Raw genomic sequence first — 14,630 nt, 5'->3', positions numbered from 1 at the left:
AATTATATTGCTATATTGAGTGCATGTATGGCTATGTAACAAAGAATCCAACTATTATGCATAATTATAAACACCAATAAAATATGAAAACAAAAAAAATAAAATAAAATAAAAATAAAAATCAGGGGTTTCTTCAGGAAAGAAGATGGTGGTAATGTGTTTATTAGAAAAAATGATGGCTATTTTTATTAACATTTTTGCCACAAAAAATAGCCACCAAGGACAAACCTGTTGGATTCAATCTTGTAAAGGAGTGCTTATCTGCATTCTTTTCTTTGTGCTTTCTTAGAAACCTAAATGTCTTATTTCTTAACTCGGAATTCTGTTCTAAGAACTGGTGAATACCCCCTCCCATGTGATCAGACCAGGCTCTGTTGTCAAGTCCTTGGTTCAAATTCCAGCTCTGCCACCCAGGACAAGTTAACCTTTCCATGTCTCTTTTTTCTCATCTGTTAAATGGATATAACAATAGTACTTATTTCCTAGGATTTACCACAGAATTGAGATAATCTATGTGAATCTCTCAATATGATTTCTGCTTCACACTAAGTATTAATTAAATATTAGTTAGCCTTCCCCTTTCTCTAAAAGTACAAATCTTAAATCTTTAACTCAAAGTATATCTTTTCCCTGAAACTGACTCCTTACATGTGGTATGCAGTTTGCTCGTGTCAGATGACTTGAGATACCAAGCAGATGAACGTTTTGTGTAGGGCATGCCAGTCTCCAGGGTGTCTTCTATTAATGAAAGTGATCCTGGTTTCCCATTAATTGTAGCTGTTTATGATGCAGTTATTTAAGTTTAAATAAAAAGGTTTACATAGATTTAAAGAAAAATATTAATTAAATAGAAGGACTAGTGGGCCATGACTGTGGCAAAAAAAAAAAAATTGCAGAGATATAACGTGACAGGCATGATGGAATTATCATGGATGAGCATTCCAGTGGGAAAAGCGAGCACCTTTGGATTTGATAGACATTAAAGTGAAATGTGACTACAACAGTTTCTGGCTCTGACCTTGGGCAAATGAGTTAAATTTCCCTCCCTCCATTCCTACAAATATTTAATAAAGGCCCATCACAGTTTCTTATCCAAAAATGGAGCTGATACTTCACAGAGTTGTTTTTTAAAGATTCATTGCAAGAAGATAATTGAAAGCATATGTATCTTATGTAACAAGTATTCTGCCTGACCTGCAGTCAGTGCTCAGTAAATTTTTCTTCTTGCATTATTTAGGACTTGTGGTTGCAAGTGACAGGATCCCAACCTCAACTGACTGGAACAAAAAGAATTTATCTCATATACTCAAACTGCTGTAAGGTTAGCTGCGACTCAGATGCAGCCAGGACTTTCTCTACCTCATCTCTGTTGCTTTGTTACTGTTAACGTCAGATCTGGCCAGATTCTTTACACATCTAGAAACAAAACCACTGGTGGTCCCAGGCTAACCTTATCAAAAAGAGACTGGGCATTGGATCCCTGTTCTCAAGCCCAGAAATCCTGAGAAGGACTTAGAGCCCAGCATGGGTCAGGTTCCCACCTGACCGGTTACTGGTGTCTGGAGAGCTGAAAGGAAATGGCTCATGAACCACAATTGAACTATATGTTTAGAAAGGCAGGAAAGAAGAAAGGGAACAACAGGTGCCTGCTGCCATTGCATTGTCCCTTTCAACTCTCCACGACCCTCAGGGAAGGCTTACCCCTCTGTGGGCTTCCATTCTGTCATCTGAAGTTCTGAGGCATAAGTACTATGATGGATGTCCGTGTGCACGTAATGTTTTAAACTGTGCGTCTACTTGAGCTTATTGTTCTGCTCTTTGCTTCTGCCTTCCAAAACTTGACACACCGTCTAGGGGTTCCCAGCCTGTGAACCACAGACCCTGGGAAAGCAGAAAGGACCTGAAGTTAGTATTATAGAAAAGAGTTCATATCCTAAGTGTATAGTTTGCTAAATTTTAACCAACCATCCATAATCATATAGCCAGCACCAGAGTTAACCCGCGACATCCCACTTAGAATACAAGTAGACTGTGGCACATGTGTTGTTACATCATCCTTGAATCATTTAAGAGCATCACTAGCATCATGGTGGCATTTCCATACTGTGTTTTCTTAGTAGACAGATTTTTCAAATATAACTGCCATATGTCATACTTAATTTTTTTAACACTAAAATCCTCAGATTTAAAAGCACTTACGAGAAGGTCATTCCTACTTATTACACTCTTCCAAATGTTTTTTTTTGTTTGTTTGTTTTTGTTTTTTTTTTTTTTTTTTTTCTGGCTGGAATTTCCATTGCTAAGATGTGTTAAGATGTGTTCTGTTCCTGGGTACTGTGCAATCAATCATCTTGTGCTCACCTTCCTCCCTCTCCAGGTGGAAACTCAAAAGAGAAGGAATCGGGTCATATCAGTTTGTTGCTGCTTTGGTGCTCATAGTTTTGAATGAATTTTTTTTTTTCTTTTATGTACCAAATTTCTAACACCTTTTTTTTTCATATTTTTCTCTTTTAGGCTCTAGACCAAGATAGAACAGCCTTGCAGAAAGTGAAGAAATCTGTAAAAGCAATATATAATTCTGGTCAAGGTAAGCACGAATCATAAGTATTGTCCACAGAGTTTTCTACTATACTGTTTTCCCAGCATTAGGAAGAAAAAAAAAATTCCTTATTAGGGGAAAAAAAAAAGGTTAGTTGCCATGGATTTTATTATGCATTTAAGAACTTAAGAGTGATAGTGGTTTTCTGTCACAAAGGATATGGGAGATATTTAAAATGTGTGGTTGGATCAGTCTGTGATGGTGGCCTCAGTTAAACATGTGGGAATCTTTTCCTCCTTCATAGCATCTGTGCACATTTGAAATCAGCATTGACCAGGGGATGATGTGAATATCAGAGCAGGTGTGAGTTCAAATTTTTATAGATATGCCAGCAATCTTACTGTTGGTCAGTGGATGCCAAATAACCCATGAAACTAAATGTTTTAGCTTTGATCTAGTGACTTTGTCAACTTAGAAACAAAAGGGTTAGTGAATAAGAAGAAACACACCAAAGTAAGGCCAACAAGAAACAGTAGGCTACAGTACTGTAGGAAGGAGAGGCTTGGGAAACATAAAATACATTTCCAGCTCTGACACACATCTTGGTATCATTATTGCAGTACCAACTAACCTGCCTGGAGGCCACTCTTCTGAGAAATCAGTTGGCTGGTATACCTCCTCAGAAAACCCCTCCAGGGTGACAGAGACTGTAACACAAAGAGCATAGGCTTCATAGAGGCACAAATGCGGGTTTCCTTCGAGCCTTCTTATTAACAAAGTGACCTGGAGATGGTTATAAATGTTCACTTTCCTGAACCTCCTTTTTTTCTCATCTGTAAGATGGGAATGGGGTAGTACTGAGTTGTTGCAGATACTTAAATGCACTAATATCCATAAGGAGCCTAATGTTCTTTATTTGTTTTTGTGGTGTTGGGTATTGAACCTTGCATGCCAGGCAAGCACTTTACCACTGAGCCACATCTCCAGCTCACTAAGGGGCCTAATGTTATGGGAGTATAGTAAATGATGTTTCCTCTTAATTTTATCATTGTACACTTACAGAGCTGAAAGGAGCCCCTTTATGGCTCTGACCCACTCATTGGAGCTGGGAATCACTGGCCTATGTAAATGGAAACCTAATAGTTTCTTATCTTCTTTCAGTCCCCCAGACCTCAAGACAATCTCTAAAAGTAATCGTTAACACCTTTTGCACCCCAGTTTTTTGATACTACTCCCTAAATCTTTATATTCAATAAAATAGCGATTTTTCTTTTTTCTTTTTTGTTTTTTTTTGGGGGGGGGGGTTGTTTTGTTTTTTGGTATCGGGAATTGAACCCAGGGGCACTTAACCACTGAGACACATTCCCAGCCCCTTTTGGTATTTTATTAGAGATAGGGTCTCACTAATTTGCTTTAGGTCTTGCTGAGTTGCTGAGGCTGGCTTTGAACTCGTGATCCTCCTGCTTCAGTCTCAAGCCACTGGGATTATAGGCATGCGCCACAGTGCCCAACATCAATAAAATATTAATGTCTAATTAAGGTAGATAAATAATGGTGGTTGTTGTGTTGTGGCCAAATCTTGTTTTAAGTTTTGGTCTAAATTACCTGCCTAATTCATAACTTCTGTCCTTTGCTTCATCTTAATGAATTTGCACAGTGTGGTAGGCCCTGGATCAATCTCAGCTCTTTAGGGTGGTATGTGGGGTAAATAACTAGAAGGTGTCACAGGGGTCTTTTGAGGGGCTGGTACTCTTGTTTTTCTTGAATTGATTGGTGGTTAATGGTAAAGTTGATTTTGTGATAATTCATCAAATGCTACTCTTAGTATTTATGCACTTTCTGAGTTATGCATCTTATGCACCAAAAATATATATATTTGAAATATATACAAGGAGATTCATTGGAGCCTTTGTTGGGATTTGAAGAAACATAAAATAAATGGTATTTGAAAGAGAGTATGTATATGTGTAGAACACAGTACACCCTTTTTAAAAAGAAACTCAAGGTCCAAGTTTAAGTCCTAGCTTTGCCCTACTTGTTAAAGTTAAGTAAATTGTTTAACTTCTTGAATTTATATGAGTCTTGAATTTCCTCCCATAAAATAAGAAGATATTATCTAATTTGCAGTGTATTGTATAGACAAAATGAGAACTTTTAGGGCCCCTAATATACTACCTACCACGTGGTGGATGCTTAATAAATTGTAGGTAGGAAGCATGGCAGATCCAGTCATTAGTCAGCTTTTTACCACTATAATAAAATACCTGAGTAAATCAGCTTAAAGGAGGAAAGATTTATTTTGGCTCACAGTTTCAGAAGTTTCAGTGTGTGATTGTTTGGCGCTGTTGCTTTGGGCCTATGGCAAGGCACAATAACGGGGTGGAGGGAATGTGGTGGAACAAAGCTGTTCACTCCACAGTGGCCAGGATGCAGAGAGGGAGAAAGGTGCCAGGATCCCCAAGTACCTGTGTGGCCCTTCCTCCAACTAGGCCCCACTTCCTGAAGGACCCTTCCTCTTCAGGAGTACCAGGAGCGGGGCACCAAGCCTTCCACACACTGCCCTCTGAGGGACATTTAAGATCCAAACCACAACACACAGCATGAGCGCCATCTCTGTTTTATTTCATGAATCTACAGATAACATTGGAGCAGTGTGATTTTATAAAGAGCTTAATGAGCCGTTTTCTGCTTGAGGAACAACTGTCAGTTCTCCACATCGTTACGGCTCATGCTGGAGGCTCCAAGCTTGTGAGCCACAGAAGGGAGACCCTTGCTCCAAGCTAGGAGGTGCTGCCATCTCTACCCTTTTCCAAATGTGCTTCCTTTGCCACAATGACCTTGTCATGCAACACCCAAATGCTTTTTTACTTGAGGACATGCTTCATTTTGTTGTTTAAAGGGTTTCCTTTGGTCACAGCTACCCTGAAATGATGTATGACCCCTCTGTAAAGGGGAGAATTCAAGGGTCTCTGCAGAGTTGGGTGTCATCTCCTCTACTACACTGCACTTTCTTTGTGGATGGGGCCACTGATGAATTTGGGTCCCTCGGCCTTCCAAATGATTGCCCCCTGGGTCTGCATTATCCATTAGAGCACCCTCTAGTTGCACATGGCTTTTTAAATTCAAATTAATTAATAGTCCAGTAAGATTTAAAGGCTGTTCCTCAATGTTGCAGTGGCCATGTTTCAAAGACTCAAGGGCCACACATGACTAACGGCTGACATATTGGTTGGTGTAGGTGTAGTATATCTCCTTCATCGCAGGAGGTCCTTCCATTCAGTGCTTCTGTAGGAGAACACATGTCCCAGTGTGTTGTGTTTGCTGTTGTGTTTTGCTGTTGAATTAGACCAGTGATTCCACCCCCTGGATGTTCATTAGAATCCTCTGAGGTACTCTTAAAAAACAAAAATAGGGACAGATGTCCCTTAGGCCCAGACTCTAAAGTTGTTGCAGGTATTGAAGTGTAAATGATATGTCTTACTTCCCAAGTGAGTCTGACTTTGTAGCTACAATGAAAAACTGCTGCACTGACCCGTGAACTCCTTGGTGAGGGCTGGTACTGTGACTTCCATGTCTGAGTTTTGTGCATTTGTCAATGTTGCTTATTCAGCAACTACTTATTGAGCACCTGTCATATGTTACTGTTTTAGATGTTGGGTACGTGGGGTCAGACAGTCTCTCTCTCCGTGAATGTTTTGGCCAGTGAGGGAGACAAATGTTAGTCGGCTCATCAAACTGGAAAGTAACTATAATTAGAAACTAGAAAGTGTTGTAAAGGGAAGCTCAAGGGTACAGTGAGGGGAGTGACAGTGTGAGGGAGGGGGCTGAGAGCAGGAAATGGCATTCACTGGGTGTTCATGGTGTACTGATTTAGCCCAAAGAAACCTGTGAAGTATGTGCCATTATGCCCATTTAATAGATGATGGAATAAAGCTTGAAGAACCAGATGAACATGTCCAGGGTCATGCAAGGAGAGCCCAGCTCTGCCCTCAACAGCCACTCTACTCATCTTCTGAAGTGTGGTAGGGGCTCAGCAAATGTGCAGTTAATTGCTGTTATAGGCTGGAAGGGTCCTCCTTCTGAAGCTTTCTGATTACAGTTGTTAAATATTCACTAATCATGAATATTCATGAATGAGTTGTTCAGATGTAATCTGTGGGGTGACTTCAGAGGTTCCCAGATAGGGGCCCCAGTAGTAATTGTGCCCATGACTTGGAAATGTGGGATGAACCCAGATCCTTACAAGCTCTCACAGACTGCTGGGGCCTGATGGGTTTCTGCAGTCACAAACCAGTGTGGCATATTCAGAGTTTTGGTCAGCTTGTGTGGGCAGCACTGTGACATTTAATTCTTAAGAATAGCTAGATGAGTAAAACGGTGGTGTTGCATATCTTTCCATGATACATGCTCAGTGGAATCCAAGTTGTTCCCGTCCAAAGGTTTTGGCCTCATCCAAGGAAGCCACAAGAGGCTGAACCCTTGTGTCTGTTTCCCAATATGTTTTCATAATTTTCTTGTTTTCTCACAGTGCTTAAGTGACAGAGAAGCCTCGTGATGTTCTTTAAAGATTTAAGAAATGTTTTTTATAATTCTAACTGGAAATTACCAGCAACTTAGCTTCCCAAAGTGATTTGAAAGATGGTTGAAAATTGTGAAGGGTCTTACTCTAGAATATATTATTTTTATACATTAGCTTTATCAGTATTAATTAGTAAGTAGTGTTATATTTTAAGAGAAATTATTTTTCAGGTGCACATTGTCATATCTCTGTAAGCCCTTTAGTTTGAAAATTGCTTTGGGAATTTGTCTCTCACTGTCCCTGCTGGGTATGAGGACATCTTTTTTAAAAATGAAACTCTGTCAACTTCTTGCGGGGGCACAGGAGAATTCTCCAAGCCATGGAGTTTTCCTGTGTTGTTCCTAAGTTTTGAAATCTTAATATTACCAATCTAGAAAACATGGTAGTTTAGAAAGTGTACCTTAGTAGTACCTGCAAAGCTTCATTTGTTCTCTCCCCCTTTTCTTTTTGCTAATATATGTTTAAAATAGCTAATAGTTTGTTGAGCACTGTGAAGGCTTTAAAATATATTATAATTCTTTGACATTTCTTTCCAGACCAGAGATGGAACCTAATTCCCCTTCCCCTTGAATGCACGCCAGATTTAGTAACTCCCTTCCAATGAATGAAATATAATCAAAATGTATATCATATGGTTTCCAAGGCCAGTTCATAAAAGAGAGAGTGCCCTCCCTCTGGCCCTCTTTCTGGTCATTTTCTTGGAGGAGGTTGATCGCCATGTCCTGAGGATACTCAAGCAACCCTGTGGAGAAAGATCTCACCAAAAGCCAGCACTGGGTTGCCAACCTTGTGAGTGAGGGGCCTGCAAGCAAATCTGCTGCTCCCCTCAGACCCTCAAGGGGATGTATCCCTGCTTGGCACCTTGATTTCAGTCTTTGTCCTTCATGGGATGTCTGCCCTTGCCACCAGGGGTTTAGCATATGGCTCCTAAGTCAGGGATGGCTTTTGAAAAAAGAAGAGCTTACCACTTCAGTGCCATTTAAATCAAGGCTACTACTGTATGTTTATAAAGTGAGAGTCCTGTGGTTCCTAGTAAGCATGGATAGATTGAATATGTTATTTTACCAAATGAATTTAAAGCATTAATCTTAAGTAAAAAAAAAATATATATATATATATATATATATATATATATTACTTATGTATATGTTTTTCTCTGGGAATAAAGATTCAGGATAAACCTACTTCTAGGTCATCGTCGTCATCTTTTTTTGTAAACAAAATTTATTTTTTTATTGGTGCATTGTAATTATACAGGACAGTGGGATTCCTTATGCCACATTTGTGGATGCACATAATTTGATCAATCTTATTCCCTCATACCTTTCCTTTCCCTCTCTTCCTCCCTCCCCCAATCTGCTTGTTCTAGATCTTTTTTCTATATTTGTGTGTGTGTGTATGTGTGTGTGTGCATGCTTCCCATATGTATCTCAAACCAAAATGTGTATTTTATTATTGTATGATGGCTTCCTTCAAATTTATGCCAAGATATATTTAGAATAAATGTTAGCTTATTAGTAACACATGGTGCCCCCTAGAAATCTATAACATTGTTAATCTGAAAGTTAAGGGACTTAAACCCTTTAATTTTTTGGGAGGGGGGTGACAGTGGTATGTAATTTGAGAGTCTACTGCAGCTCGATTGTTATGAGCAATTTCATAGCTTTCTCACTGCAGGAAAGAAAACAGTTGGTTTTCTCATTGCCTTCTGTTTTCTCCCTCCCGTTTTCTTTCAGTTAGAATTATGTAATAAGTAGTTTTATAAGAGAGGATTTATGCTTTTTTTAAAGAAAAATTACTGTGTGGTGTTCCCTACAGGTTTCCCTTCTGTAAAATTAATTTATTTTAAGAAATAGCTCATAATGCAAAATGAAATCTTAGATTTTTAAAGGTAAAGTACTAAATTTATCAGTGGATAGAAAGCAGGCAAATTCATTTCAGTAATTTTTTTAAACATTTTTTTTCTCAAATTTGAAGGTGCAATATGAAATCTGTTGCAACTAGAGTTGGTAATTAAACTCGGTGTTTTACCATGATGCCATATAATGTTAATTTTAGTACTGTGGTTTTCAGTGGAGAGAGAAATTTTCTTGACAGAAATAGATAAAAAGACAAAATAGTATTTTATTAAGAAGATGAGAAAGAAATGTGAAGACATACAAAATCTACTGGTTTAGGAACTTTATCCCTTTGCTATATTCTGTTTGTGAATGATAACTGGATTTTTAAAAAAATCTTTTTGAATTAAAATAAGCTTATTAGTAAAAATTAATAAATTGTAGGCTCCTAGAAGTAGAGGATTTCAATAGAAATACTGCAGTGGTGATTTTTGAGCCAAGTCAGAACAAATTTCTTTGGACCTTCAAGGCCCTTTGCATTCTTGTGGGTCCATTATTGCGCTTCAGAGCTGAAAACAAACTGAAATAATGAGTTCCTTGAATGGTTAAGGAAAGGGTCCCCCCAGCCCCTGCCACCAAATGAGTATACTTACCCAGAAGAACATTGCTCCTCAAATTATAGGGGATGAAATGGGAGGGACGGAAAGAATGCCTTTAGAAAACTGGAATTTCTTTTAAAATAATCTTAAAACTCCTTTTTTAAAGAAGTTTCAATTTTGTATTCTAGCTATTGGCTCAAATATCCTGTTACTTGAAGTCAGAAGCTGTGTGTGTGTGTGTGTGTGTGTGTGTGTGTGTGTGGTGTATGTGTGAGTACACACACGTCCTCCATTCTGGTCAGAGAATGAGTGCTCTCATTTTTATTGAAAATGAGTTATTTTTTATGATATGTTTCTGAAACTTATGGAGTAGACATGACAGGAAATTATTTTAAATAAATTGTGAGCACTCATTCCAGGACCGGTAGTTTGGGATTTTTTAAAGCCTCAATTCAACAAGAAAACTTCTTGGTGAATATAAGAACGTCTGTGCCCTAATGGTCCTGTTTTGGTAGAAATAATAATAGCTTCATTTGTCATTCACCAGGTGAAATCGATTGTGGTTTCGGTCTTTGTCAGCTAATCCTCTTTATGGTTTACACGAAAATTCAGATCCATGACCACCTGTAGTTTTCTCGAAGGATCTGCTCTCAGCCTTACACAGAGCCTCCTTGACATTACAGACAAGACTCTGTGTCCTACCTATACCTTGCCTCACATTGCAAATTGCATTTTGACCACTGTTGGATGACTTATGCTTCATTCAACTAGGATTCCATTTTCCTGTACTAAGATGTAAAGCTTAATTTCCCTGTATGAAGTCTGTGGAGCAATGCAAGTCTTGGTTTTTATTTCTGTGTGTGATGCCCTCAAGTTTTGCAGAAATCCTGCCTCCTTCATATATACCGCTGGCCAGATGGAGTATCACCGGAGACATCATCTGAAGGCAGTCTACCTAGTGGCCTGTAGTGGGCAGTCATATGTGTTGGACTCCCCTCTGTAGTTTGCTTTGTGGACTCAGATCTTGAAAGTGTTTGTTTCCAGGACCAGAGAGACCTCACCAGTTGAGACATTAGACTGAAAAATGAGTATTTATTGATTTTGATGCCCTCTTTGGATATGAAAGCCAGTAAGTTATTGATTCTGAAGTGTTTATCACTGGTGATCAGTGCCATAGAACAGAGCACTTAGGTGTTGGCAGAGGGTGACTTTGCTCAGCCACTTTGCCACTGTATGCACAGACAACAGGACATTTTCAGATCTGCTGTGTGCCAGACAGTTGATGAGACCTATTCTTTTTCTTTATGGAGAGTTGAGTGTGTATGGGGGCCGGGGGCAGTCTAGAATACCTCCCTGGGACTAGTTTTTCTTGCTGGCATTTTTTTAAGTCTCCCCACCCCCATGGGTAAGTATGATGTGTTATTAACACATCATAAGTTACAGAAGCAGATCATAAAAAATGTTATTAACATGTTTTCTGTAGTGATTCGGATGAACTAGAAGAGGAAAATATAATCAGCCACATTTCTTTTCAAACTTGTGTGCATTCTGAATCACAACACGCACACTGCGGAGCACCTTGTGGTCTCGTCCACACTCAGGGCAGCACCTTTTACAGGAGGTCTCAAGTGGAGACCTATGCTGAGGTCACATTTGTGGGATTCATGCCACCTGTGGAGCGAGCAGTTGGAGGTGCCCAGGGAGAGGCTGGCACACCATCCCTCCTCTGACAGGAACACCGTAACAGCTGTGTCGCTTCTCAGACCTCAGTTTCTCTACTTATGAAACAGAGGATGATCTCTATCCTGTCCCGTTATAAAATGAGATAAAGATACTTTTATCACCTCCAAAATATACTCTAGGTACCCTAAGGAGGGGTTCACAGTGCCTCAGAAATACTGCATTTCCCCAGCAGCCGAAACCAGACAGAACTGACTCCTTTTGATTTCTTTCATTCCTTGAGACTCACCAGGCTGCACACCCTGAGAGGATAAGCTTCTTGTCCTTTAGATTCAGCTGATGTTTCCTCTGTGATTTTAAATGGTTTTATGGTCATAGATCCCTTGATATTTTCAAAACATACAGATTTAGATTTTCACTGAATTTAAAAAAAAATGCGAAGCAGGATTTTTCATTCAACTTCAAGGTTTTTGGAATGGCTGGAATTGAGGTCAGAGCCACTGATTTATATTAGCAGTTCATTAGATAATATATTACAGCATATGCATGTAGCATAAAATATTAATACATACATGACTTACATAAGTCTTGATTGGAAATATATGCTGTAAAATATTTAACTGACAGGAGTGGATGATCAAAACAGTTTGAGGAACACTGGGCTGGAGGGTATGTGCTCACGCTAGGCACCTCACTTACCAGGACAAGACCCCAGTGAGGTTTTATTTTATCTCTAAGTCTTTTATACATAATTTACAAATCAAGATGCCAATGCTCAGAAGAATTTGGAGACATTTCCAAGACCACAGAGCTAATAACCTAAATTGCCTTTGGATGACAGTACAGGTGCTTGATGGAAGTTCATTTATTGCTAGTAAAATGGGGGGCCACGGTTTTTGAACAACCCTGTCTATAAGAAGACTTGCCGACGTTGCATAGTCACACTGCAGAGGCTGCCACAGGGGAGGAATTGGTTGTCGCCTTGCTAGCTTGTCTTGGGGGCCAGATCTCCAAGCGCTGCCATTACTTGCACAGCAATCAGCAAAACAGCGTGATGTGTTTTTCCTGGCAACTAAGAAGCCTGAGTGACAAAATCCCAAGAGAACACATCTCTGCCACTGCTTGAGGGAAGCAATGTCCAGGTGCTGTTTGAAAGCTGAGTAACAGCCCTGTGGGACTCTGCAGGTATCTTTCTTGGCACTCTATTAACTGATGGATTTGACAGGGCCGCAAAATTGGGAGTGTACATGCTGAGCTTCTAGATAACACACCATGGTCTGGGGCAAGTTCTTGCTGAGCCTTGGCTGGAACTGTGAAAGAACAACCCAATTTTAGAATGGCATTAAGAAATTAAAGGAATGAATCATCCAGAATGGCATGAAAAGAGGCCTTTTAAAAAAAATATCCTCAGGGCTTTCTGCCTCCAAGGCCTTCCTTTAATCTTACCAGGAGACCTGTACAGTGAGCAGTGGTGGGAAGAGATGAGGAAACTGAGGCTTAGGGAAGTGCAATAACTCACTCATCAAGTAACTTTTGTTTTCAAACTAGTCAATGTCATATCCAAGTAAATAAATCCAGCCCTCACTCCCCAGTTACGTGTTTATAGTTATTATGGAGTGACTGCGTAAAAATTGAAACAGGGTCATGGATGAGTGGTGCTGGTTTTATGGATGTTAGGTCAAAAAGGATCTGAGCCTCAATCTGATGAAAAGAATAGAGCACAGCACTTTTTAATACCTCAACCTACCTATTTCTAGATCATGCATGGTGAGCTCGAGAAACCAAGATCCCATGTCAGTTTGTCTGTTTCTCTGTTGCTCAGGCAAACACTAGCTTTTTTACTCCTGGGTGCTTTGCATGCATGCATGCATGTATGTTACACCATTAGCTTTTACCTTGAATGTTCTACCCCAGGAGTGCTTTTTAGACAGCTGTTTATGGTTCAGGTTTTTATTCCATCACCTTCTCTTGTGAAACCTGACCTGCTCCCTCCGGGTTTTGTCACATGTTCATTTTTTCAGTCAAAACTAAATGGATGATTTCTATAAACCATGTTAAATAGCAATATATATTTATGTAGAAGAAAGAGAATAAGGCTAGAACTATTTCTCATGTCATAAATAAATCCATTGCAGATGGATTAACTATTTCAGTATTGAAAATAGAATAAAACTAATTATTATAAAGATTAAGAACATGCTTTAAATAATATTACCCGGCTGGGGAAACAGCTTAGTGGTACAGGGCTTGACTAGCATGCAAGAGACCCTGAGTTTGATCCCCAGCAGCAAAAAAATAAATAACTTTAGAACCTATCTTGCAAACAGATACATTGCTTTGCATTTGAAGGTTAAATTAAAAAAAAAAACAGAAAAGATTAAAAGGGTTAGGAACATAAGGCAAAAGAACCCAAAAATCTTTGGGAATAATATATATTTAGCTAAGGAAATTTAACAGTTTTTGTATGGTGAAACCCACTGTAAATAAATTGAAAGGCAAATTTTTAAAAAAAAATTGATGTTAAACAAGGAAAAACCAATTCAAACTCAGTTTTTGTATTGTATACTTCCAACACATATTTCTATGACTTTAAAAGGTGTGGGGAGCCCAGTGTGGTGGGCTATAATCCCAGCAATTCAGGAAGCTGACAGGAGGATCAAAAATTGGAGGCCAGCCTCAGCAACTTAGCAGGATCCTGTCTTAAATAATAAAGGGGCTGGGGTCATACCTCGGTGGTAGAGTGTCCCTGGATTCAATCCTGAATACTAGGTAAAAAAAAGTGGGGTTTTCTCACCAATAAGCAAGCAGCTAATTCTGCAGCAGACACTAGCTGAGTGCTGTTTAATTCCATTCAGTTCTGATACTGTCTACCTGGAGATTCCAAGCACACAGTCTTCCCCCCTCTGATGCTAGTCACAAGACCCAACTTGTTTTTATCTGTACCTCTGACCTGACAGCTATAAATTGGGGTTCCCACAACCCCTTCCTTGGACTCGATTAATTTGCTCAAGCAGCTCACAGAACTCAAACACATTTACCACTTTGTTATAAAGGATATTACAAAGAATAATGGAGAAATTATAGAATTGTGGTATGAGGGAAGGGCACAGAGCATCTATTTCTCTCCTGTTGTGCCAGTTTCTAGGAACTTCTATGTGTTCAGCAACCCAGAAGCTCTCCAAACCCTGTCCTTTCAGGTTTTATGTAGACTTTTATTGCTTAGGTGTGATTGAAGCATAGGCAACTGTGTTAAAATGTGATTGAATAAAAAGGGTATGATGCAATGTTACCAGACAAGGTGGGGAACCCCAGTACTATCTATTCAGATTCTTCTCACCCCCTCTGGAGTAAGGAGGATCTTAAGGTCCTGTCAAGTCTAGCTCAGAGAAGTTCTC

At 39.4% G+C, this 14,630-nt stretch overlaps 1 protein-coding gene across 1 annotated transcript in view; it reads left to right on the top strand.

Moving 5' to 3' along the window:
• ASAP1 (ArfGAP with SH3 domain, ankyrin repeat and PH domain 1) overlaps positions 1 to 14,630 on the top strand; it is a 331,734-nt gene that overhangs the window by 182,917 nt on the left and 134,187 nt on the right. Inside the window, exon 4 of the mRNA XM_081266600.1 lies at positions 2,515 to 2,587. Coding sequence (XP_081122726.1) covers positions 2,515 to 2,587 — 73 coding nt within the window. The remainder of the gene's footprint in view (positions 1 to 2,514; positions 2,588 to 14,630) is intronic.

The sequence above is a fragment of the Spermophilus citellus genome (assembly GCF_964194105.1).
Source record: "Spermophilus citellus genome assembly, chromosome: 14".
Taxonomy (NCBI): domain Eukaryota; kingdom Metazoa; phylum Chordata; class Mammalia; order Rodentia; family Sciuridae; genus Spermophilus; species Spermophilus citellus.
Note: the sequence above shows the minus strand (reverse complement) of the source record. Positions and strands in the feature narration are given on the sequence as shown.